The sequence below is a fragment of the Gallinula chloropus genome (assembly GCF_964237585.1).
Source record: "Gallinula chloropus genome assembly, chromosome: 3".
Classification (NCBI taxonomy): domain Eukaryota; kingdom Metazoa; phylum Chordata; class Aves; order Gruiformes; family Rallidae; genus Gallinula; species Gallinula chloropus.
This window is the reverse complement of record NC_140087.1, coordinates 66,273,337-66,295,481: the sequence shown is the minus strand read 5'-3', so window position 1 is coordinate 66,295,481 and position 22,145 is coordinate 66,273,337. Positions and strand designations below refer to the sequence as shown.

Below are 22,145 nucleotides of genomic sequence, written 5' to 3'. Positions count from 1 at the left end.
ATGGCCAAGCAGCAGTGATGGGCATCTTTGTACCTCCCACTGCCCCTAGGATATCTGAAGAGCTCTCTGTTCTTCACTAGGTGCAAATGTCACCTTCTATCAAGCAAGAAGGACACAGAGGACACCCCCCCAACCCCAGGAAACAAGCCAGGAGATATTCTCAGCAAGAAGCAGTCAGGCTGCCAGGGAGAAAAGCTTTTGCCAGCAAAGCTCACACCTCCCAAAGGCGGCAGGTTGCCCATGGGACTCTCCATGCTGCTCCCCCTATCACTGCCACAGCAGGCAGTGACTCTGGCAGCTCAGCAGCCCATAGGCAGAGAAGCCCATGCATGTCCATGACAGCATTTGGACAGAGAGGCCTGCAGGGAGTGTCCATAATGTCCTGAAGAAGAGGGAAACGAGATAGGAATTAGTGAAAAATTGACAGTAGCAGTAACTTAGAACCATTGCTAATTTTCCCTCTAATTAAGTGATCTGGTTATCTCGATGCTTGAGTGACCACTCAAGCTCTCAAAAGCCATTTCCACCCACTTGAAACACAGGGAAAGCAACTGCACCTCTTCTAGAGTAGAAAATGGGTTGTTGCTGCGAGCTTGGAGAGGGCACAGAAAAGCATCTCTCTTGTCAGAGATGTGATTTACATCAACAGCTTCTTCTACTGCCCTTCTCAGGAGTGGGGAGATGCTCCCTGTGTAGCCCGTCCTGGGGACGATGGATGTTGCCCATGGGCGAGGTAGCCCAGGGCCCCCTGTAACGGCAGGAGGGGAAGGGCTCAAAATGTCTCACTGGCCTTAGAAGCAAAGGGGAACAGCTAGTGGCTGGGTGCATCCCACGAGGCACAGCAGGCAGCAGTTGTGCAGTGCTGGGCACAGGTACTCTGCCTCACGGGCACCCCATGTTGGGCAGAGGCTGGCACTGCCCAGGAGAGGTTGTCCTCTGGTATTTTTGATGTGCATTGATGATGCACTCCAAAAATGATGGCTCACGCTTTCTGGTGCTCTAACAGCAGTCTGCGGGGAGCTCCCTGTCGTCCCGGGAGTGGCACAGGGGAGGGAAGGGGCTGTGACCACCTTTCCTGAGACACCCAAAGCACCATCAGCCCAACCACCCACCACAGTCACCCCCCACGTCCTGCGTCACCCCTCATCCTGTGTGTCTTCCCCCTTGCAGCTGCAGGGCACTCTTGGGCAGACGGATGTCTTGTGCTAACCCTGACCAAGAGAGACAGAGAGATACCCTCCTGGGGATGGGGCAGGCAGACCCTGTCTGGGCAGTCACATTTTTCCAAAGCAGGGAAAAAGTTTGTGCAAGAACTGGCTTGCCTGGAGACAGAAATCAGAGCATGGATTACAAATTCAGCCCCACCTTCCCGCTGCTGCCTGAGCCACAGATGGCACCATGAGCCAGCACTGCCCTGGCGATGCAAAGCCCCTGCACCACTGGGTCAAAGCTGAGGGTCGCCCCTGGGCTCAGCAGCTGAAGGCTCCTGATCTCTCTGTCTCTCTCATGGTTCTTCATAAGTTCAATGGCACAATGCAGCTACACTATTTGAAAAGCCATAATATTTGTTGGTATTTTATTACCGTCAATTTATATATATTTGTTGATAAAAGAGGTCATCTTGGGAGACACTTGTAGTCTACTGGGAAATAATTATCTGATGCTGTATATTCTGTACATGCTGTATAAACAAAGTGAAATATTTAAATTCAAATGTTCGGTGGACTCAGTGGCACGTGCTGGGAGGGGAGATTGTGATCAGGTGAGCCCCCCTCCTTGCACCATCACAGCTCAGGCTTGGGGTCCCTGGCAGAGTCACCATCCCACTGGGATTCTGGCCAAAACCTGAGGTAGGACCTGGCCATGGTGCAAAGGCAAAGCCTGAGGCTCCCTGGGTGCTTTTCCCCATGCAAAAGTGAAAGGAGACAACATTGCAGGTGAAAGCAGACGCACTTGATCTCCTTCCAGCGGGTCAAGCACAGGAGTGGGTGCAGCTTTCTTTGTGGGAAACGCTCAGTGCAGCAAGACTGGTGTCGCCCACCCAATTTCCTCCTCTCCTGCCCGGGGTGGAAACCGTTCGGCAGCGACTCAGCATGACATCTCCAAGCCTTATGGTCAGAGACGATGCCCCACAGGGGGAATGGATGAATGAATGGATGGATGGATGGATGGATGGATGTCTGGCCACAGCAGAGACTGGCTCTGAGCATCTGGCTCCTCGGACTCGTCTCTGTGCTAATCCTGTGCAACGGCACCAGCTGCCCTCTCCAGCACGGTTTACAACAGCGACGAGCTGTGATCTTCTAACCTGACACACACTGTTAGAAATCCTGTTTCATATTTTCCGTGGTATCAATCTACAACTTTTGAAATCATTGGAGACAGTTGTGGTAGCCTAAAAAAATTGTGCTGAGTTCATATATTTTTATATTTGTGGTGTTTTCCTATTAATAGAGAGTAGTGAACCAGTAACCCTATAGCTGAAAGTGAACTATTAAAAATAAATATACAACTGCAGAAAATATTTGTAAAAATAATTTATTTGAAATATTCTGCCAAAGATAGCTCTCTAATTACCTGTAAAATGTCAGTTCTCTCTTTTTGCTCTGAATGTCATTGTGAAAGCACCTTTCTCCCCACTATCTTTTGAAAATTTGCTTTTTTTTGTATCTTTAAGGCAAAGAAATATGCCAATGATTTTTTTTTAATGGAGCAGTAAATAGAGTAGTAAGAGAGGCATGAGACAGCTTTATGATGGTGATAAACAGGATCCAGTAACGATCACTCCGAAAATCCAGTTCCTCCTGCAGTTCCTCTAGTGGAAGGATGCCCAGGGCAGTTCTCTAGCAGGAGTCTGTGGCTGCAGTTGCTGCTGTGAAGTTTCACCTGAAGGAGAGAAATCTCTCAACAACCCCACCCCATTTGCATGCTCGGGGCATTAGGACTCCCTCATGGGTAATTTCTACCTCTTCATTATTTACAAGCAGGATACCTTCATTAGCCCTTGGCATGTGGGTAACCTGCCTGATGAGGTCTGCCGTTCCTACAGTGCTCCTGGCGACCGCATCAGCTCGACCCGGCAGCAGCAGCAATCCCGCTGGATTCATCCCCTTTCCCACACAGGGGCAGGGGAGACCCAGCTGCCACAGGACACGGTGCCTTAGTAAAGGATCAGTCCCTGCAGGTGGTGGGTTGGGGGACCGTACAGCCCTTTGCCTGGGAAAGCTGCCCGCATCTGTCTGTTCAGAAACAACATTTTTAATTATTTTTTTTTCAGGGAAAATTCTTATTTCCTTTGTTCATTTCTTCCTCTTGAAAGAACTTCTCGATGCTAGGGAAAGCCTCCATTATCTCTGTAGGCCCCAAGCCAGTGGCAGTGGGAACACAAGCTCAGACATGTCCGTTAGGCCCCACCATATGAGAGAGGATTTTGGCTCTGGTGGGCTTTGGGGTTTTTTTCCTTCTGAGAGAATTTGCAGCTTCTTAAATTTCTTGGTCATAAAAACCCAGATGAATTAATTGGTAATAAAGAAAAGAGGGCCCCGTTCCAGTGAACAGGCTTCCACGTGCAATTCAGGTTTCGACTCGCTGTAGGCCGGGCACATGTGTAAGCCCTTCATTGGATGGGCGCCCAGAAACAGAGACGTGAAACACAGTCGCCAAGCCATGGGGCACGGATGAGTGTGACAGAAGCACCACCATCCATCAGGTAGTGGTCTCACACAGCTAAACGGTGAAGCACACGGCATGGTCCGCGGCTGTGGGAACCGTGTGTGGGGGAATTTTTGGTTCCTCAGTGCGATGAGCTCTCTGAACCCAGGGTTATGTTGCTGCTCCATCACAGGGAAACGCAAGCGAGCCGGGGAAGACAAGTGTGAGAAGAATTTGGTTTCTGATCACTGTGCATTTTGTTAATTAGTGAATTCAAATAGTTTTATTTTTACCAAAAAACAGATAATCTTTATTCCAGTAAAGACAACTGTTGACTTGAGATATATATATATACATATATATATATTATTTGAATGGTTTATATCCTGTTGCTGTAACTACAGAAAATGGAAACATATTGCAAGTTGTGTCATTCCAATGTACAAAATAAATTACTTTTCCCTGCATGCTGCCTGGGTATGTTGTGATTTGAATTAAGAGTTATATTTGAATTGCCTTATTCAAGAGGTTTTATGTTACCTAACCGGGGAATGACCTGGCACTGTTCATCACATTACATGTGTACTTGATGCTATGTTATGTCAAATTCAGATGAGTTGTCTGTCATCTATGTATTTCGTGGGAGACCTTTTATCTTGTTAAACTGTGATACGTAAACCTCTCATTGCCTGAAATAGTCAGAGTTGTATAAATCAGTGTCTTCAGCTGTTTTCCTGATTTTATCACATTTCCTAACACAAAATATAGATGTTTGTAAATTCTTCATTCACTTTGTCTATTTTTATGTATGAGGCTTTTTTAATCTGGCAAAGGAGTAAGATAAGGCCGCTTCCCCTGAATTTTTCAATCAAGGCTCTGTTACATTTCTATCCCTCAGCAAGATGCAACAACCAATTTTCAGCAGCTACAATTGGAATTAGGGACGGACGTTTACTGCTATTGTCTTTCTCTGGCTCAGATGGGCCATTATCACTGCAGAACACAGTGATTAATGACAAGCCACCATGTGATGCTTCTGTAGTGACAGCCCTCTGTGGACGGGCGCTTTACAGCAGCTTCTCCGGGCCCCATACATCTGCTGTGCCATGGGGTGAGTGGGAGGGGAGAGGGTAGATGTCCCTGCCACAGACAGACAGACAGACGGGAGGAGAGAGGGGACAGACACTGCTTACAAATCCCAGCTCCGAGGTGCATTTTATCATTACACAAGGCACCCCAGGACGGTGCCTCTGCCCTCCCACACAACACCCTGGACATAAAACTGCACCTTGTCCATGCGTTAATCCCATGGCCGTAGCACGTGTCTAAAGACCAACATCCCTTCCTGACGCTGCGTCATGCGAAATCCCCCACGAGAGCTGCTCCTAAGGTGCCTGCTGAAGCTGCGCGTGGGTTTTTTCTGGCTTTGGTTACCAGCGATAGGATCACATTACTCACCTAAACAGCACTGCACTCCCCATCTAGACACCAGTACACTGCGCACAGGTCAGACTCTTTGGAAGGCAAGCGATGCTGTTGAAGGAAGAAGCACAAGGTAGGAACAAATCCAGTTGGGTGGCAGCACAAGGACATGTGATGACTCAATACGTGGCAGGGTTCACCAGCTCTGACCTTTCACCCATCTTGTCCTCCTCTTATGCAACTGAGGTGTCTCTTGGCTGCAGCACCATGGAGCCAAGAAACAGGTCTCTCTGGGGCCCAGTCCCCCAGAAGCCCATCTCCAGCTCCCAGGTGACCACAGTATTTCTGGGCATTTTTCCCTCTACACCTAAAATGCCAAATCAAACAGCTGTTGTGTGTCTTACAACACAGACAGACACTGTCCTGTTCAGGCACACAATGCCACATCATCCTAAACATAAGCAGCATCAATGTCTCAGGCGTACGAGACCACACTGAGATGTCTCAGTTGTGCTGTAAAAGCTCCAGTTTACTCTCCCCACTCCTCCAGGTTTTGATCGTCGCTGCATAACTGCATTGTATAAAATGCTGGTCATTTTTAAACTTGAGTAACCATAGAAACACATGGTCAGGGAAGCATATTCCCAGAGCAGGACAAGCCATGGTCCCAGATTCCCTTCCTAGGGCTTTGAGTGCTAAAAAATTCCTGCCCCATCCAGAAACACCCCCCACACTTCTTTTTTTTTTCTTTTTCTCCCTTTAGTTTTGGTACACCTCAAGTTTGAAGGATGCTGCTGGCAAAGGGAAGTGGACAGGGAAAGACTGGGCTGCTACTGGGAGGAGGCTGTCAGAGACAGAAGTGTGCAGCACTCCAGAGAGATGGATGGTGAAACCAGCTTTGTTCCAGGCATGCCAGTCCCCCTGTTTTGGGGGGGATTTAATTGTTGGAGTTTTTTAAAGAGATTGTTGTTTTTTGCCTTATCCACTTGGGGCGCTCAGCGTGCCCCCAAAAGTGTGGTGGTAACACCTCCAATTCCCCACTCCCATCGCTGCTGCTAGAAATCACTGCCTGAGTATGATGGGACCAGCCTGGGGAGAGGAAGAGACCGCAAAGCTATCAGGGGGCTCGGAGGCAAAGCCAAGCCAGGGACCCTCAACTGCTGCTCCTGTCACTCCTCCTCCTGGAGGGGTCACGTTGGGTGGGAGGGCTAGAAGTCAGAAACGGGAACAGGGGAAGTCCAAACTAAGCCTGAAGACTGGGGTGGCTGAGGAGAGGGGATGAGTTGGGCTCGTCCTGGCCCCGGTGCGGGGTTGGCGCTTCCCTCTGCTGTCCCGTGGGGGTCTCCAGGCTGGGTGCTCAAGGAGGCCCCGAGCCAGCAGGATTCGCCGCTGTGAGGCACCGGGACGGGCAGAGGTAGCTCCCCCGCGGCCCTCCTCGGACTGGGACGGGGACGGGGGACTGCTCGGGCTCTGGCAGCAAATGCACAGCCGCCAGCAGCGGCGCTGAGACCGAGCACAACTCGACGCACGGAACGGCGGTGGGTGGGGCCGGCGGGCGGCGAGGCCCCGCCCCTGATGCCCATTGGCTGCGGAGCGGCTGGGTTTCCCGCGCGCGCGCTCGGTGGCATGGCGGGGGAGCGGGCAGTGGGGCTGGTGCGGGAGTTGCATCGTGCTGCGGGCGGGCATCTGCCGCCTTTCCGTGTGAGCGGGGCCGGGGCCGGGGCCGGGGCCGGGGCCGGGGCCGGGGCCGGGGCAGGGGCAGGGGCAGGGGCAGGGGCAGGGGCGCGGGAGCGGTCCGGGCTCCGGTGGCGGGCCGCTCCCACTGACTGTGTCGGGTGTTGCAGACGGAGGAGCTGCGGCAGGCTCTGGAAGAGATGCGGGCGTTGTATGAGCGGAACCAGGCGGACGTGTGAGTGTCGCGTCCGGTCGGGCGGTACCCACCTGCGCGCCCACACCTCCGTAACGCCACTCCTCCTCCTCCTCCAGGTCGGAAGCGAAGTCGGGACGGACGGACCTGATTTTCCTCATCCGCTTTCGGCACTGCTGCCTCCTCCGAAACCAGCGCTGCGTCCTGGCCTACCTGTGAGTGCGGCGCGGGGAGACCGGGGCGGGGGGAAGTCTGCCGCGGCCTCTCGGGGGCACGGAGCCTTGGTTCATCCCCGCCGGCACAGGAGTGCAGCCCCCATAGACAGGGTCCCCAAACGCCGGATGTTGGGGCTCTCGGTCGTGACGAGTGGTTCCTCTGTGGGGTGCAGCAGAGGGGCAGCTGCGGGGCTGTCTGTGGTCATCGCTGGTGCCACTAAACGGCAGCACAAAGAGAAGAGCCTGCTTCCTACCGGTATTTAAAAACGTTAGTTACTGGATAGGACAAAAATCACGTCCTTTAAAGGAAGGTGGGTGGAATGACACAAGTTTCTGCTCTGACGGCAGACCAGGGCAGTGGCAGCATTGGCTGGGGACGTGGCCAGCGCTCACCTCAGCAAAGATGCTGGTTTTGCCCCTTGTTTCTTCCCCCCTCCCAGGTATGACCGGCTGCTGCGGATCCGAGCACTAAGGTGGGAGTACGGCAGCGTCCTGCCATACACCATCCAGTTTCACATGTCAGCTGAGGAAGTGAGTTGGCCTTGCCTTAAACTCTTCCCTTCTTTCCACTTACTCCTCCTGATGGACTGTTTAGTGGAGTCAACATACAGATGATTTCTCTTCCACCACTGTAAGCATGACCTGTAAATACCAATTTAGTTCTTGACTGTGGGTGCAGTTACAGATGGATACTGAGTACAGGTGATGCTTGGCACCTCAAAAGATCAGGCAGTCTTCACTTGCAGCCAGCAGAACTGGGTCTTCACATGCTGCTCCCAAATGCCATCGCTAAACCAACATAGAGAGCAGCTAACACTAGCAGTACATTTTCCTACCTTGAACCCACATTGCTCAGCCTCTGGGCAGCTTTTCCCTTTAGAAGAGCTCGTGTTCACCTTTAGCTGGCACAAACACTTAAAATAGATCTCACTCATCAGGGGACCTGTCCTTCAGCATTAGCTGTTGAGCTTTGCCTGAGAGATCACTTTCAATGTCCGCAGGTGGAGTGGTTCAATCGGTACAAAAAGTCTCTGGCTACCTACATGAGGTCAGTAGGCGGAGAGGAAGGGCTGGACCTTACACAGGACATAAAACCTCCCAAAAGCCTGTACATCGAAGTAAGTGGCTTCTGTTTGTGAACAACTACCTGTTTTTAGAGAATTTCACCCCCATTCCACGTTAGAAGGTGGGAGGACCAAAGCCTCTGAGAGCACAAAAGCTTCTACCTTTTACTTTTTACACTCCACCTGTCACTGTTTTACTTCCTTGTCTACTGAGGATATTGAAAGAGCATTTTGGGTCCACAGGGAGTTGGTGTGAGTAGTCTGAACCCCAGAGAGAAGTTTTTGCAGCATCTTGCAGAAGCTTCAGCAACGCTCAGATCAATTAGAAACTTAGTTCCTGTGTTAAGGGTGGTTAGCTAATTTTGTTATTTAAAATGGACTCAGATGAAACTACAAATTGTTTTACACAATTGATACAACAAAGCAAGAGCAGATGAGCAATCAGTCAGCTGAAGTCCTATGTTCTCATCAAAAGAACACATAGTGACCATCAGCCTGCTCCTTCAGGCTGTTCCAGATGTCAGGTAGAGCCCACGGACTGCAGGATCAGTCCAGTCTTGCATTCCCAGGTCTGCTCTGTAATGAGACTCCAGCAGGCGGGTGGGAATTTGTCCGTATCTGCAGTTTTGGGGCACGAGTTGATGCCAGCAGTGATGTCGAAGCTGTGTTTCTGCTTTGCAGGTGCGGTGTTTAAAAGACTATGGAGAATTTGAGATTGATGATGGTACCACTGTCCTGTTGAAGAAGAATAGCCAGGTATCTGTGACAAGTGTGTGGTCCATCCTCTACCTTCCCTTTCACTCCCCCTGCTTATCCCACCTTCACCACGTCGCAGTCCCTGCACACACAGGCTCCTTGCACATGCTGCAAGCAGCCCGTGTGGCCTAGGACTGCAGCCCAGCTCTGATGTGGTACCACAATGCAGCGGGCACACAGCACAAGAAACAGCTGGCTGTGTGATGAATCCAGACTGCCTGGGTTTTAAGGAAAGTTTGTCTCTGTTCCATGCAGCACTTTCTACCCCGCTGGAAATGTGAGCAATTAATCAGGCAAGGAGTCCTCGAGCACATCCTGTCGTAAGCATGCAGGACAGGAGGGACAACAACCCTTGCTTGGTGGCCTCTCTGCAATGGGGACTGACCTCTGGTGTATGTGGGACTTGAGATGCCTCAGCATTTCGGCAGTGGGCACCCTGCCACTCCTCTTAATGGCCTTTGATACCTGACACAAAGCTCAGCCTCAAGTTTATAAAGTATGCAGACCACACTGGCCAGCTCTTCTTGACCAAAGGGTGCATACTGGTAAAGTAGCAAGCCTGGGAATTCAGCAGGGGGGGAAGGAGGAGGGTGCACTGGGGGAGGGTGGGAGGAGGGTGTTGGCCAAGCCCCACTGCTGGTTTTGGGGATGCATTTTTGTTTGGAGCAGTTCTTTATTCACACTGTGCATGTGGGAGTAAAAGACCAACTGGCTGGGCTCTGGCAGTCAGGAGAGCTCCGTGGTTGCAAAATAAAGAACTGTTTCAGCCTCCCATTTAGTGTGTTTCAGGAGTTAACATTGTGTTCATTAAACATGCTGACCTGGTGCTCTGGCCCAACCCATTTTGACCCTGCAAGGTGATGGTCAACCAGTGTCTCTGTGGCGCTGCTCTCCCAAGTGTCTGATGAGGCTGTCCAAACAAGGGCTTGGACACAAAGCCTTGTCAGAGCCCTGTAAAAGTTGCTGAGCACCGCAGTCTGGATCATGGGCCTGGCCAAGGTTTTGCCCAACATGCTTGGGCTCTGCCCTTCAGTGAAGGGTCTCCTTCCTCACAGTGCTGGTCTGGCAGAGCCTGGGGCCTTTTTGGAGTAGGGGTGGGAAAATGCAGACAGTTTTAAGGAGTCCAGTTGCCACAAAACCAGAGCAAGGCTGAAGAGCTGCTCTCCCTGTTTTTCCTAATGGAGCTGCTCTGGAGTAGTGGCTGAGATAAGGCTTCCAAAACCACAAGCCCTAGGTGTGACTAGATGCTTGCCTAGTCCCCATCTCTGGCAGGAGCCAAAACACAAATACTTAGGGAAGAATACAGGAACAGGATAAATACCTGGGGCATATAGCGCACTGGTCTCACAGCTCCAGCCAAAAACCCCCCTGAGCTAGCCCACAGTCTACCTCATGGTGGTAATAGCTCAGCTTCCCTCACAGCCTTTTTAATCAGGGCTGCCCCCAACACGAAGAATGGGGAGTCTTAGCTGTCATCCACCAGGACAGAAAAATCACATAGACCAAGGAAGCTTCAGCCACAGCCTCCAGCCATCTCCTGGCACTGTCCTAGGGCTGGGTCACCCTCTGCCCTGGCACAGTGAGAGTAGTGGTGACAGAGTTTTAGCTCACAGATGCTTTATCCTCTTTTGTTCTTGAACCAACAACTGCTTGAGCTATTTTTAAGCCTTCTGCTTTGTACTAACTTGGTCTTTGTGACCCTGACCCAGTCAGGCTTGTCTAGTCTCTCTTGTAGTGTCCATAGTCCCCAGACTCCTGGGAATCCTTTCACAGCTAGTGGCAACCACTGCCTCCTCTGCTCTGCACAGAGAAGGCAGGGGTACTGTGACAACACCACATCCTCCATACAGAGATTAACACCCTGGGCAGATCAATAAATTTGCAATCTGCTGCTGGGCCTGCTTGGCTTTGTGGCCTAGACAACCTATTTTGGCAAAAGCAGTTCTGAGTGCCAAGAATTAGGAAGGCCAAGAAGGAAGGCAAGATGACACAGTTCACTTTCCTGTCTCCTGTGAAGAAGTGCAGGGCTGCACTAACCCTGCCCAAGCATCTTCCCTTAGTCCCTCTGCCCTGCTTGCTGCTAAGGCAACAATCTAGCAACAAGCTGGTTTTGATGTTAGGATCCAGCTTTAGGAGGGCCAGCGTCTCCTAGAGCCCAAGAGGAGCTGTAGGGAACAAGCTGTAGGGAAGAAGTGGGGGGAGGCTACTGAAATACAGAGTAGACTGGAGACGGCGGCATGTGCAGCAAACATTTTAATGCCCCAACACAGCCCTCCTGCTGGGAGTGAGCCAGGTGCAGGAACCTGCCAGCCCTCCTGCCCTGGCTTGTCAGCCATAACAGCATGGCCCCAACAGCAACCCTCCTCAGAGAGCGGGCATCAGCCTCACCACCAATGGCTGCCCTGAGACAGACCTGACTTAAAACAGCACACTGACACAGAAAAGCACAGAAGCTGGTGCTTTCAGTTGGAATGTTCAGCTCTCCACAGGACCATCTCCTTAAAGGGCTCTGTTTTTCTCATTTTCTACTTCCTCTCAGGAAAATTCTGGCAAGAGCAGGGAGGACAAGGCTGATATCCCAACCCTTCCACATGTGTCAAACCCCAGCCAGGACTGGAGGTAGGGCTGCCACAGTAGGTGCCCCATCACCCGCTGAGAGATACTGGCGTGATTTTTCTGATGAGCTGTTTCAGAGCTGAAGCTTGCTCCTCCAACAGCTGGTTCTTCTCCTCAGTGCTCTTCTGCTTCAGCTCAGCTGCTTGTAGAGCCATTGCAAACTCCCTGTTCTTCTCACGGAGCTCTTCAATCAGCAGTTTGTTCCTGGAGAGTTGGGCCTGCAGCAGGGACAGGAGGTTTAAGGTTCAGCACCCCCATGCAGGGGTGCTGACCAGGCAGAGACACGCAGCACAGATGCCTCTTGCACTCACCTGAGCATCTTTGAGCTGAGCCACCCTCTCTGCCAGCACAGCTTCGGCACTCCTCAGACTGTGCTCCAGCCCCTCTGCCTGCTCCACAGCTGTCTGCAGCAGGCACTCATGCTCCTCCTGCAGTGGGCAACAAAGCCTCATGCTGGGTTGTTCCAGCACTCTCACAGCGCACAGCACTCCTGGGCTATGCATTTCCTCAGGGCCCTGCTCACAGACTGACACACTCCATGAAGGAGGGTAAGGGGGATCAGCAGAGGGGGTGCAGGATGTGAAGTGTAGTAGGATAAATGTCTACAGCAGTGCAACCTTCCCTGGATCAGCAGCACCAACCAGTTTTAAGACAAGGCACAGAATTCCAGCAGTGTTTTCTGCAAAAGGCCAACGGCCTTCCCGCTCTCAGATACGTCCAGAGAAGCCCAGGAAGAGAGTTTCCTTGGATGCACTTTTTATGTCTGTTGCTTTTAATTCTTTAGGTTATAATTTGCTACATGTTTGCCCAAGTTAATTTAATTGAATTACAGTGTCCTGAAACAAAGGCCAAACTAACAAAAACCAAACAACTTGTTGCCCGGTGCCCTAAAGAGAAAACCACATCACTCTGTGCCGGCTACATCTTCACATACATAAGAGGGCTTAAAACTCTTTCCCCAGCCTGAGCCAACACAGAGTCTCTCCCTGAATAACTCTTGCTCCTCTAGGTGCAAGGTATCTGGTCTGGGATAGGGAAATTAGAGTGGGGAGGACTCCTGTTTGAGTGCAGGGTGGTCACTGGGTTATGAGAAATTAAAATGGTAGCTGAATTTGAAGGTCATACACACTTTCCCTGTGGGTTCTTGATATATAGCATCTTTCTTTCATAGAAACCTCTGGTGGCTTTGACTACAGCTGCCTTCCAAGCTGGCAGTCAAAGGCCAGCAATTTTCAGCAGTGCTGGCTCCTCAGTACCCTTGGCTGAGTTTCTGCAATTCTCTGCTTACCTGGGTCCTGACCAGCTGCCTGCATGTCTGCTCAGCCTGCCTGTGGAGGTCTTCCTGGAGCTGCTGAGCCTTCCACTGTTCCTCTCTCAAGCTGATTTGCAGCTGCTCAAACTGTTTCTTTGGCACCATGTTGTTCATCTGAGCCTTTGCCTGCTGCAACTGCAGAGCATGCTGAGTCTGGGCCAGGCTCAGGCTTGCTTTGACTTCCAAGAGCTGTAACACAGAAAGGTTGATAGATGGTTACAGCTTTGTGCCAGACATGGGACAGGCTCACAGTGTGCTGTGGGTGAGGGGGAAGGTTAGGAAGCACCCTCAGCCTCCACCTTGGCTCTTAAACCAGCAGAATATCAAGACCACGGAAATGGTGCTTGCTGGGCAGCCTACAAAGCCAGGGTGGAGAGCATTAAGACAGCATGAGGAAGAGAGACCCCCTGCTGAGCAATGCTCCCCTTGCTGAGCAGTGAAGAGCAGGAGTTGCTGGAGGAATCATCTGGGAGAGAGTCCTAGCACCAATGGCAACAATGGCCTGAGGCAGAGGGGTTTGTGCTTAAGACATATCCCAGGCAAGTTGGGCTTCAGTCCTGCCTGTACTATGTCTTTTGTTTCCTGCCGTCAGCAAAAGGCAAACCTGGTACTGGGAAGCAGGTCTGGTCCAGCTTTGCCCTAGGGCTACCATGAGCCACTCTGGAAAGCCGGTCCCTGAGGCTTTCACCAGAGCAGACGGCAGGAGAGGGCCACTGGAGGTTTCTCACATCAGCTGTCCTCTCACTTAGCAGTCCTTGTTCCCCTGCTCTGATCACCTTGTTTCCCTTCCCTCAAGATGTGGCCTGCCAAGCCCCTGTCATCTCTGCACAGCACCCACCTGATCTTGCCACTCCTTGCTCCTCTGCTGGCTGAGCCATGGGAAACCACAGCTCTGGTCACTCCTCAGTGTGGGCCACCTTCTCTGCCCAGGCGGTCTACACAAGGACAGAGGGAACACCACCACGAGGACCTGTCCCAAGCTGCACCTGATCTAGCTTCTGCTATATGTGAGTGGGATGGCAAATCCTTAGTCCCCCACGAAGAGGAAAAGTCTTTTCTGCCTAGGGAAGGTGTCCAATACAGCCCCAAACAGGATATCAACATCACAGGGACCACTCAGCAGCCTACCACCAACTGAATGACACTCACCTGCTCCTGTGAGGCCCTGAGCTGTTGTTGGAGCAACTCTATCTCCATCCAACATCCTACATGCTGCTGGTGGTGCTCCAGCCTTGCAGCCATGGTTGTTCCTTGTAGCCACTCAGCCTCTGCAAGCCGCTGGCTCCGCAGCAGGACAGTGCCATGGCCAGCACCACAGCCATCCTTGTGCTCGGTGAGTTCACAGCCTAGCTGAGGAGTCTTGACACTCAGGCTGGAGACCTCACCCTTGCTCTTCTCATTCTGGAAAAGGTTGAGGAAAAAAACAATTCATGCACAAAGGCTTAGGGTGGGAAGAGAAGCAATAGAGATTTAATATGCCCACTGTCTCCGCTGGTTTCCCACCCAGGAATGCCGCTGTTGCTGCATTCTGGGCACTCAGAGCAAGTGTCCTCATTCCCAGCCTGCCCACAGCCCAGCAGCTGAGCTCCAGCACAGCATTCCTGGGTAAGAAACCCTCCTAGGTGACAGCCCTGGAGGAGGTCACTAGGGAAAGCAGCAGGTGTGACATGTAACAGAAATATTACGATTGGCAAGAATACAGTATGAATGGAAACATGTCTACAGGTGTGTATGAAAGTGCCAAAGAGCCAAGTAAGGGCTAGAAGAAGAGCCTGTGTTGACACTTAAAGGCACCATCCCCCAGACATTGCTCCTAGGACACCATACCCAGCAGCAACGCTGAGCAAGGTGCAGTTTCTGGCCCATGCTCTGACCAGACCACCACAGCACTGTAACAGGTCAGCAGAAAGCCTGCAGCTAGCAGCATGGCAGCCACACACACCCCCCACATCCCATTCCTCTGCTAGCCTCCCAGGAAAATGGGCAATCAACACACCAGGAAGCTGAAGCCTGTGATGGCCGGAAAAGGACACCCTGAGCATACAAAATACGTGTCCAAAAAACAGCTTGTGATTCCCAGCCAAAAGGAATCCCAGAAAGTGAGCAACCAGCAGTCCCCCAACCCTCATACATGTTGCACATAAGCAATCGGGGCCAGGCCTTGTGCATACACATGCTCAAGGGCTCGTGAGCATGTGGGTTTAAGATTGGGAGTGTGCAAAATCTCTGGAAGAAAGAGCAGGTAGGTAAAGTAACACCTTCCCTTCCATAAAATCTTCACTGGCTTTTGTCACATAAATTTTCCTTACTTGACAAGTCATAAAATGAAACTGGTTCTTCAAAGCAAGACTGGGTTTATTCTTCTCAAAGTGCAGTTTTTGTCCTCCTAAATCCTTCAGCAAAGAGCCTATCAATCAGCCCAACTTGCCCACGTGTTTCCTGTCAGGAAGAGGGGTATGATGTGCTTCAGGACAGAGAGCAGCAAACCACAGCCCCCCCAGAGAAGGGCCCGTTTCAGGGAGCAAAGCCAGGCCACAATGGATATGGTTGTGAATTGATTCAAGAGTGGGTCAGGTGTCTCTGCCCCAACAAGTGACTCAGTGCAGGGCAGACAGCTGGGGACATCCAAAGTCCTGCAACACTGTCAGAGGCCTAAAAAAACAGGGGATGAAGAGTGGGAGAGCAAGCTCAACAGACTTGTGGGACCACCTGCAGAAGAAACCTGGTTCTCCTTGGATTTATGGCTCAGTGGGTAACCCTATCTATCTCAAGCTTCCTAAGGCAGCAGCAGGCCACTGGTTTGTGTAGCAAAGAACCCCATCCTTTCCTTCCTCAGCATACCCATCCCCACAGCTTCCCCCAAAGCCAGCCCTGCACGCTATGCTCTGGCCTGCCCAAGCCTTTGGCTGGCTAAGTCTGTCCCAGCACTGGCTGCTTCTGCATGGAGCAAAGAGCATGAGAGCGCTGGCTTGCTCAGAAAAGAAAGAACAAAAGGCAGGATGAGCTGTCTGAAATCTGGTAAGTGCACCTGAGTGGCTGTTCCCTTTCAAAGCATTAGCTATCCACCCATTTTCCATCCTCCCACAGCTGGTTCCTCTCTTACTCAACTAGCCTTCTTTGATAACCTCAGCTCTCACTGGAGTCTCCCAGTTTGACTTTTCAGCAAGCTGTTCTCCTTCAGCAGCCACCAAGCTCTCCCCTGCAGGGAGAGACAGCAGAGTGAGAAAATCATGCAAAAGCCTAATTTGCTCTGGGCATCCTATACTGGCTCCCTGCTCTATTCCCATTTGGTTAGCAAGGACAGCACAAACTAAAGGAATCTAAGAAACAACCATCCAATAATTCATGCAAAACATGTGGGGACAATCAAGAGACCTTGGTAGAGAAGAAGCAGGTCTTCAAGGGAAGGGAATTAAAGGGGAATACGAACAAATAGCATCAGAACCTGAATTTGTGTGGCTTCCAGTGGACTGAAATTGTTTTGCAGGCCTGTCAAGGAGCAGAAACAAAGTGATTTGACTCATCAAGGTACACCAAGACTTCATTACATGCATGCCCCTCAACGGCAACAGTGCCATGCCTGGAGTAGTCAACTCACTTGTGAGGCCTCTGATTTACAGTGCTGGACACAACCGCCATGACCCCAAATCTAAGGTATCCTCTCTGCCTCATAGTCTCTCCACTCCCACTAGTATTCCCAGTCTCCCAAGTGCCATGAATACTGGCACTTGTGGGTAGGAAGCTCAGTCCTGCATTAAACAGTCCTACCCAACAGCTACTGCTAAGCCCCAGGTCCAACAAGACCCAAATTCCTTGGGGGAAAACACAGGAGAACAGACAGTCCATCCTAGCAGGGAGGACAGCATTGCAGTTTGTGGCACTGCATGCGGGAGGCATTGGAGCTGAGTGGGGAAGTGACTAGTGCATGGGCATTGCGGCATTTGCTCCCCCTGCCTGGCAGGATGCTTCTCACAGTGGCTGCTTTCTGAGTCAGTTTTACATCAGGATTCACATGCTGTGCTTCCTGTGGCATCTCCAACACCCACATACAGCTGTACAGAGTAGAGGAGACAAGTGCGTAGTCAGCCACAGAAGCACATCCAAGCGCTCTGACCACACTCCCACGGTTAGTAGAAGACATGAAACAGCAAGGCAGAACATAGCTGCTGTCAGAGCGTCAAGAGAGAACATAGCTGCTGTTAAAGAGTGTCTTGGACCATCATGCTGTTAAGCAGCCTTGTGTTTCACAAGGCATCTGCTTTTTTGCAGCAGCAGCAGCACCAGGACTGAGTTCTGCAAACTGCCTTTGCGCTCACACCTGCCACTCTCCTGAGCTCTGGGTTCATTTTCCAGCCAGCACACGACATCTTTGAGATGCATTAGCTCCGTTTTCACCCTATTCCTTTCCCTCTCCAGCTCCATTTTGACAGCCTGAATGTCACATTTCCTCCTATGCTGCTGTGCCATTCTGCCTCCCAGGCATTTTTTTTCACTTTTCTTCCCCTCCAGATCAAGTCCACCTATGTCCTTACACTCTGCTGTGTCTGTTGCATCAAGGCAAACCATTTAACTTTGCTTTCTCTGCCTCTTTCCTAAGCACATTCCTTTGTCTATCAAGATTTCATTTCTCTTTGTCAAATGCTTTCAGCTTTGGCTCCAGCTTCTAGCTTAAGCAGGCCATTAGCAGCAGTCTGCACTGTCTGCAGTGGCCCACCTATCACACGTTTTTTTCATTTCTTCTCTTTTCCTTTGGTGCTGAGGTTGCAACAGGAGATTTTGGTCTACCTGCTCAACTGAGTCTTGGAGACATGCTCCTTTCCCAGAGGACAGCTTTCCAGGCACCTTATCCCTTCCAACACCAGAGCCCTCAGCCCCATGATCTGTGCATTATTCCCTTTTCATCCTGATGTTTTTGGGGTTTTTTTCTCTTTTCCTTCTCAACAGCCAGCATCTCACACGTTTTGACTTGTTCCTCATTAACCTTCTCATCTAACTTTAGCTGCCTTCTCTTCCACTGAGAGACCATGTCCTTTTCTTTCCATTTCCACCGCTGCCTCTCCTGGGCACATTACTCTTGAAGGTCTTCCCTTATCATCAGGAAATCACCTCCTTTCACACCAGTGTTGCGATTATGCTCAATCTCTGCATCTTTCCTAAAGATAAAAACTGATTTTGCTGACCTAGATTTGGTAACACAGCTTGAAAAGCTCTGCCAGCCTCAGAACATACTTGTGCTGGAGAGGCAATGCAGTTTTCTTCAGGTTGCAAAGTCAAGACAATTACTCAAACATTATAGAACATTTCCACACCATTTTGCACTTCTCATGCATCACAAGTCACTTCTTTCCAACAAGTCTGAAAGCTCCTCTGTACAGCCAGTCCCTCCACTGTTCACCAGACATGGTGCTAACACTGCTCAAATGCTTCATATTCCTGTTATTTGAGTTTGTTCCCTGCTCTGTCACATACTTCAGCCAAGTCACCTCCTTTCTCTCACAACTGCCCTGTACCTCAGCTCCTCAGTCCTAAAAACAGGGATAGTGACCTAGCAAAATCTTCTGCTTGCATACTGCTGAAGAGGACTCTGCTCCTGACAAGAAGCAGTGAAAGGAGGCAGGCAGGAGGGAAGCCAGGGGACACTGGTGGGGCGTGCTGGGAAGCAAGAGGGGGCCCCCCAGGCACTGACAAGCATCAGCTTCCTGTCCAATTCCTGTCCAGTCTCTTCTGCAAGGCCGTTCCGGCCCCTGGGGCGGTTGCAGAATTAGCAACACAAGCACAGGATGGGAAGATGAACAGCCATCTGGTGACAACCTTACTGTCCCACGCGTCTCTCAACGGTAGAGAGACATTTAAGCCATTCCTTGCTGCTTTTACCACACAGGTTGTGATGATCTAGCAGGCAGGGGCAGCTTTACCAAAGGACCAAGAAAACTAGAGATAATAAGAAAACACTGACGAAAGTTCTTTTATTTCTCTCACTGGTTTGTGACACAATCTTTGCTGGGCACTGCCTCTGACACAAGCTTGTAGAACATGCAAGGAAACTTAAAGCAGTCCCGAGGAAAAGGACTTGGGAGTGGATGAGAAGCTGGACATAAGCCACCAATGTGCATCTGCAGCACAGAAGGCCAACTGCATCCTGGGCTGCATCAAAAGAAGTGTGGCCAGCAGACTGAGAGAGGAGATTCTGTCCCTCTACTCTGCTCTGATGAGACCTCACCTGGAATACTGTGTCCAGCTTTGGAGACTTCAACACAAGAAGAATGTGGACCTGCTGGAGCACAGAGGAGGCCTCAAAAATGATCAAAGGGCTGGAGCACTTCTCTATGAAGACAGGCTGAGAGAGTTGGGCTTGTTCAGCCTGGAGAAGGCTCCAGGGGACCTTATAGTGGCCTTTCAGTACCTGAAAGGTACCTATAGGAAAGCTGGGGAAGAACTGTTTCTGAGGGCATGTAGTGACAGGACATGGGGTAATGGTTTTAAATTAGAAAAGGGGAGATTTAGGTTGGATATTAGGAAAAAGTTCTTCAATATGAGGGTGGTGGATCACTGGAACAGGTTGACAAGAGATGTAGTGGAAGCCCCATCCCTGGAGCTATCCAAGGTCAGGCTTGGTGGGCCTCTGAGCGACTTGACCTAGTGAAGATGTCCCTGCTTACTGAAGGGGGCGGTTCGACTAAATGGCCTCAAGAGGTCCCTTCCAACCTGATACATTCTACGATTCTATGAAAGTCTTGAAACAAAGAACTCATGTAAGGGGTATTTAGACATCTCGCTTCAAACAAATGCATACCTGCAATACTGCACAGTTCTTCCAAATTAAAGCAGTTCTCCAGCCCCACAAGACAACAGCTCAACCTACTCTGGCATGAGCAGGGAATGTACCCCTTGTCTCCCACTTAGCCACAGAAAGAGAACAGTACCAGTCCTCAGGTTCTTTCTGTCCCTGCACTGCATCCTAAACTCTTCTCCCTCCTGGTCCAGCTGCTGTCCTAGATGGTAAAATCTTTGGTGGGATGCCATCCCACCCTGGCCTGCTCCATCTCAAACCTCTCCTCCAGTCCTAGGCTCCACACATTTTTCAGGCTATCAATTACATCCCAGTATTGTGAAAATGTTTTTTTCCAGGTTTCTTCCATCTTGTGCATCTCAACCCTGAAGCTTTCCTCACTGCCCTTCCCCCTCTCTCTAAAAGTTCTTCCTCATTAACTCAATTTCCTCCTCATAATAGTTTATCTGTTGGGAGGAAACAGGATTTGGATATTGGGACCATGCTTCCAAGAGGTCTCCTCTCCTCCAATATCTCTGACTCAGATTGATCTGTTGGTCCCTCTCAACAGGAGACATTCTTCAGGCAGTTCTGGTCCCTGCTATATTAGTGCAACAATCAGCCTTATGCAGCAGCATCTATCCAGCAGGTACTGGTGGGTCCCAGCTCTTTACAGAAAGCAGTATGGTTTTCTCTATTCTCCTTGTTTGCAAGGGACCCCAAAGAGGAAAAGGGAGAGGACATGGAATCATCCATCACTGTTCCCCATATCCTTCCTCCGTCCCAAAGAGTGGACCCTTGTCGAAGATGTGGTGGGGAGTAGCTGCTGGTCCCTGTGGCCCCCTCTGTTAAATGCTAAAAATGCTAGGATTTGATGAGCACAAAGGCAGGAACATAAAGCAGGCAGAAGACCTGAACCATTCATCACCTGTGTGGCAGTTTAGCATTTACTCTTGCAGTGCTGCAATGGAAGCCCAGCAAACATCCCTGACCTCTCAGTTCAGCAGCAAAAGGAGCAAAGATGGAAAATGATGCCTCTCACATGAGCACTCACTGCTGTCTAGAGGGAGGGCTGGGCTACACGGTCACCTCAGGGCACGCCAGTTAGAAGTGTGCTGCAAGCGCAGGGCAACAGGGCTGATACCCCACTATGCCCTCAGGAGACACCCAGCTGCTTCTTGGTCCTGCTGCTGGTTTTACTGCAACAGCAACACTGAGGAGAGTTCATCTCTGGGTGCCCGTAAGGAGCAAGACCTACACAAACATTTTTCAAGGTGATGGAGATTTCCACAAAGCCCTTTCCTGCCACTGAGGTCTCCAAACCCTTCTAGAGCTAAGATGGGCTGAGGAAGCACATGCAATAATCCCAGCAGAGAGATGAGGAACCACATTGCTCCCCAGCAACCCTCCTGGAGCAGATGCTCCATCAGCCATGCTGTAGCAGGGTGCTTACCAAGCACTTGTGCCAAGAGGTCAGGACATCTCCCACCACACCCCTCACCTTGGTTTTCAGCTGCACCTTCAGGTCCTGCAGTTGCTCTTGGAGCTGCTCCATTGAGAGTGGTGTCTCTGTGCACGCAGAAGTGGGAACCAGAGAGCTGGAAGAGCGGCACACTGCCAAAGAGGTGCCCTTTGAGGACCGGTCTACAAGACAGGAGAGGCCTGGCTGTCATGATCAGGATTGGCTGTAGCTTCATCAAGTCAAGTCCATACAACCCCAAAAGACAGAGATCCTTCATTTATCTAGCAACCAGTCCCATGGCTGCATCACCTCTCTGGGCCAGAAGTTGTTTTCCTAATGCCCAACCTCAATCTCCCAACCTCCAAAAAATAGGGAGTACCCCCAAACTCTATTTTGTTTCAACATCCTCAAGAGTGAAAATCTGCCTGGTCCACAGGTCACCATCACCACCCCTCAAGTTGGAAGAGCCTCCTTCCCTCCATCTTCCTCCTCCTCCCTTTTTCCCTTCCATGGCTGCCCAGTGCCAGAATTGTCAGCAGCAGCAGCTCAGGCACAACAAACCACTCCACACTCCTATGAAAACTCCAACCTGGGGGGAACCTTGTTCTTTCTGAGAAGATAGAGAGGTGCTGAAACTTGCTTTTTACCTTGGGCTGGCAGCCCTCTCTCAGCCCTGCTCTCCTGTAGCTGAAGACGCAGCATTTCCAGTTCCCTTCTCAGCTCTCCATTCTGCTTCCACAGCACCTGAAGCACAGGCCGGTCACAATGTGGCTGCAAAGCTCCCCAGGGCTGCAGGGGCCACATGTCCACAGCTCCTAGCAGCTATATGTACTCAAGTGTCCCCTGCAGCATGAAGAGCAGAGGCCCCTTGCCAGCACAGTCAGAGAGTAAGGTAGGGGGATTTTCTTCAGTCTCCCCCCAACAGGCAGAGATGAGATATTTTGGAAGAGACAGAGAAGAAATACAAGCCCAAATTACTGCAACCACTATTGCAAGAACCATCATTAAACA

General features: G+C 50.9%; 2 protein-coding genes across 3 annotated transcripts; one reads left to right on the top strand and one right to left on the bottom strand.

The window, feature by feature from the left end:
* Positions 1-6,699: 6,699 nt before the first annotated feature.
* Positions 6,700-9,546, top strand: GINS1 (GINS complex subunit 1; the record flags this gene model as incomplete). The annotated part of the gene is made up of 7 exons (XM_084261562.1): positions 6,700-6,774; positions 6,918-6,982; positions 7,060-7,155; positions 7,596-7,686; positions 8,157-8,273; positions 8,901-8,975; positions 9,231-9,546. 7 exons carry the CDS (start codon positions 6,700-6,702, stop codon positions 9,297-9,299), a joined length of 588 nt encoding a protein of 195 aa, XP_084117688.1. The 3' UTR covers positions 9,300-9,546.
* A 1,664-nt stretch (positions 9,547-11,210) lies between these two features.
* Positions 11,211-21,896, bottom strand: LOC311189902 (ninein-like protein). Of its 2 annotated transcripts, XM_084261694.1 has the most exons (6): positions 21,782-21,896; positions 21,174-21,316; positions 14,053-14,304; positions 12,880-13,092; positions 11,903-12,019; positions 11,211-11,809 (listed from the first exon to the last, which is right to left on the bottom strand). In XM_084261694.1, exons 1-6 carry the CDS (start codon positions 21,834-21,836, stop codon positions 11,621-11,623), a joined length of 969 nt encoding a protein of 322 aa, XP_084117820.1. In that variant the 5' UTR covers positions 21,837-21,896; the 3' UTR covers positions 11,211-11,620. The 2 variants fall into 2 exon arrangements, with proteins under 2 accessions (XP_084117820.1, XP_084117821.1); XM_084261695.1 differs by lacking the exon at positions 11,903-12,019.
* Positions 21,897-22,145: the final 249 nt, after the last annotated feature.

Coding starts and splice junctions, on each gene's coding strand:
- LOC311189902 (XM_084261694.1), bottom strand. CDS start 21,836: ATGCTGCGTCTTCAGCTACAGGAGAGCAGGGCTGAGAGAGGGCTGCCA. Junction 14,305..21,173: donor AGGTGCAGCTGAAAACCAAG/GTGAGGGGTGTG, acceptor AACCTTTTCCAG/AATGAGAAGAGCAAGGGTGA. Junction 13,093..14,052: donor TCAGGGCCTCACAGGAGCAG/GTGAGTGTCATT, acceptor TCTGTGTTACAG/CTCTTGGAAGTCAAAGCAAG.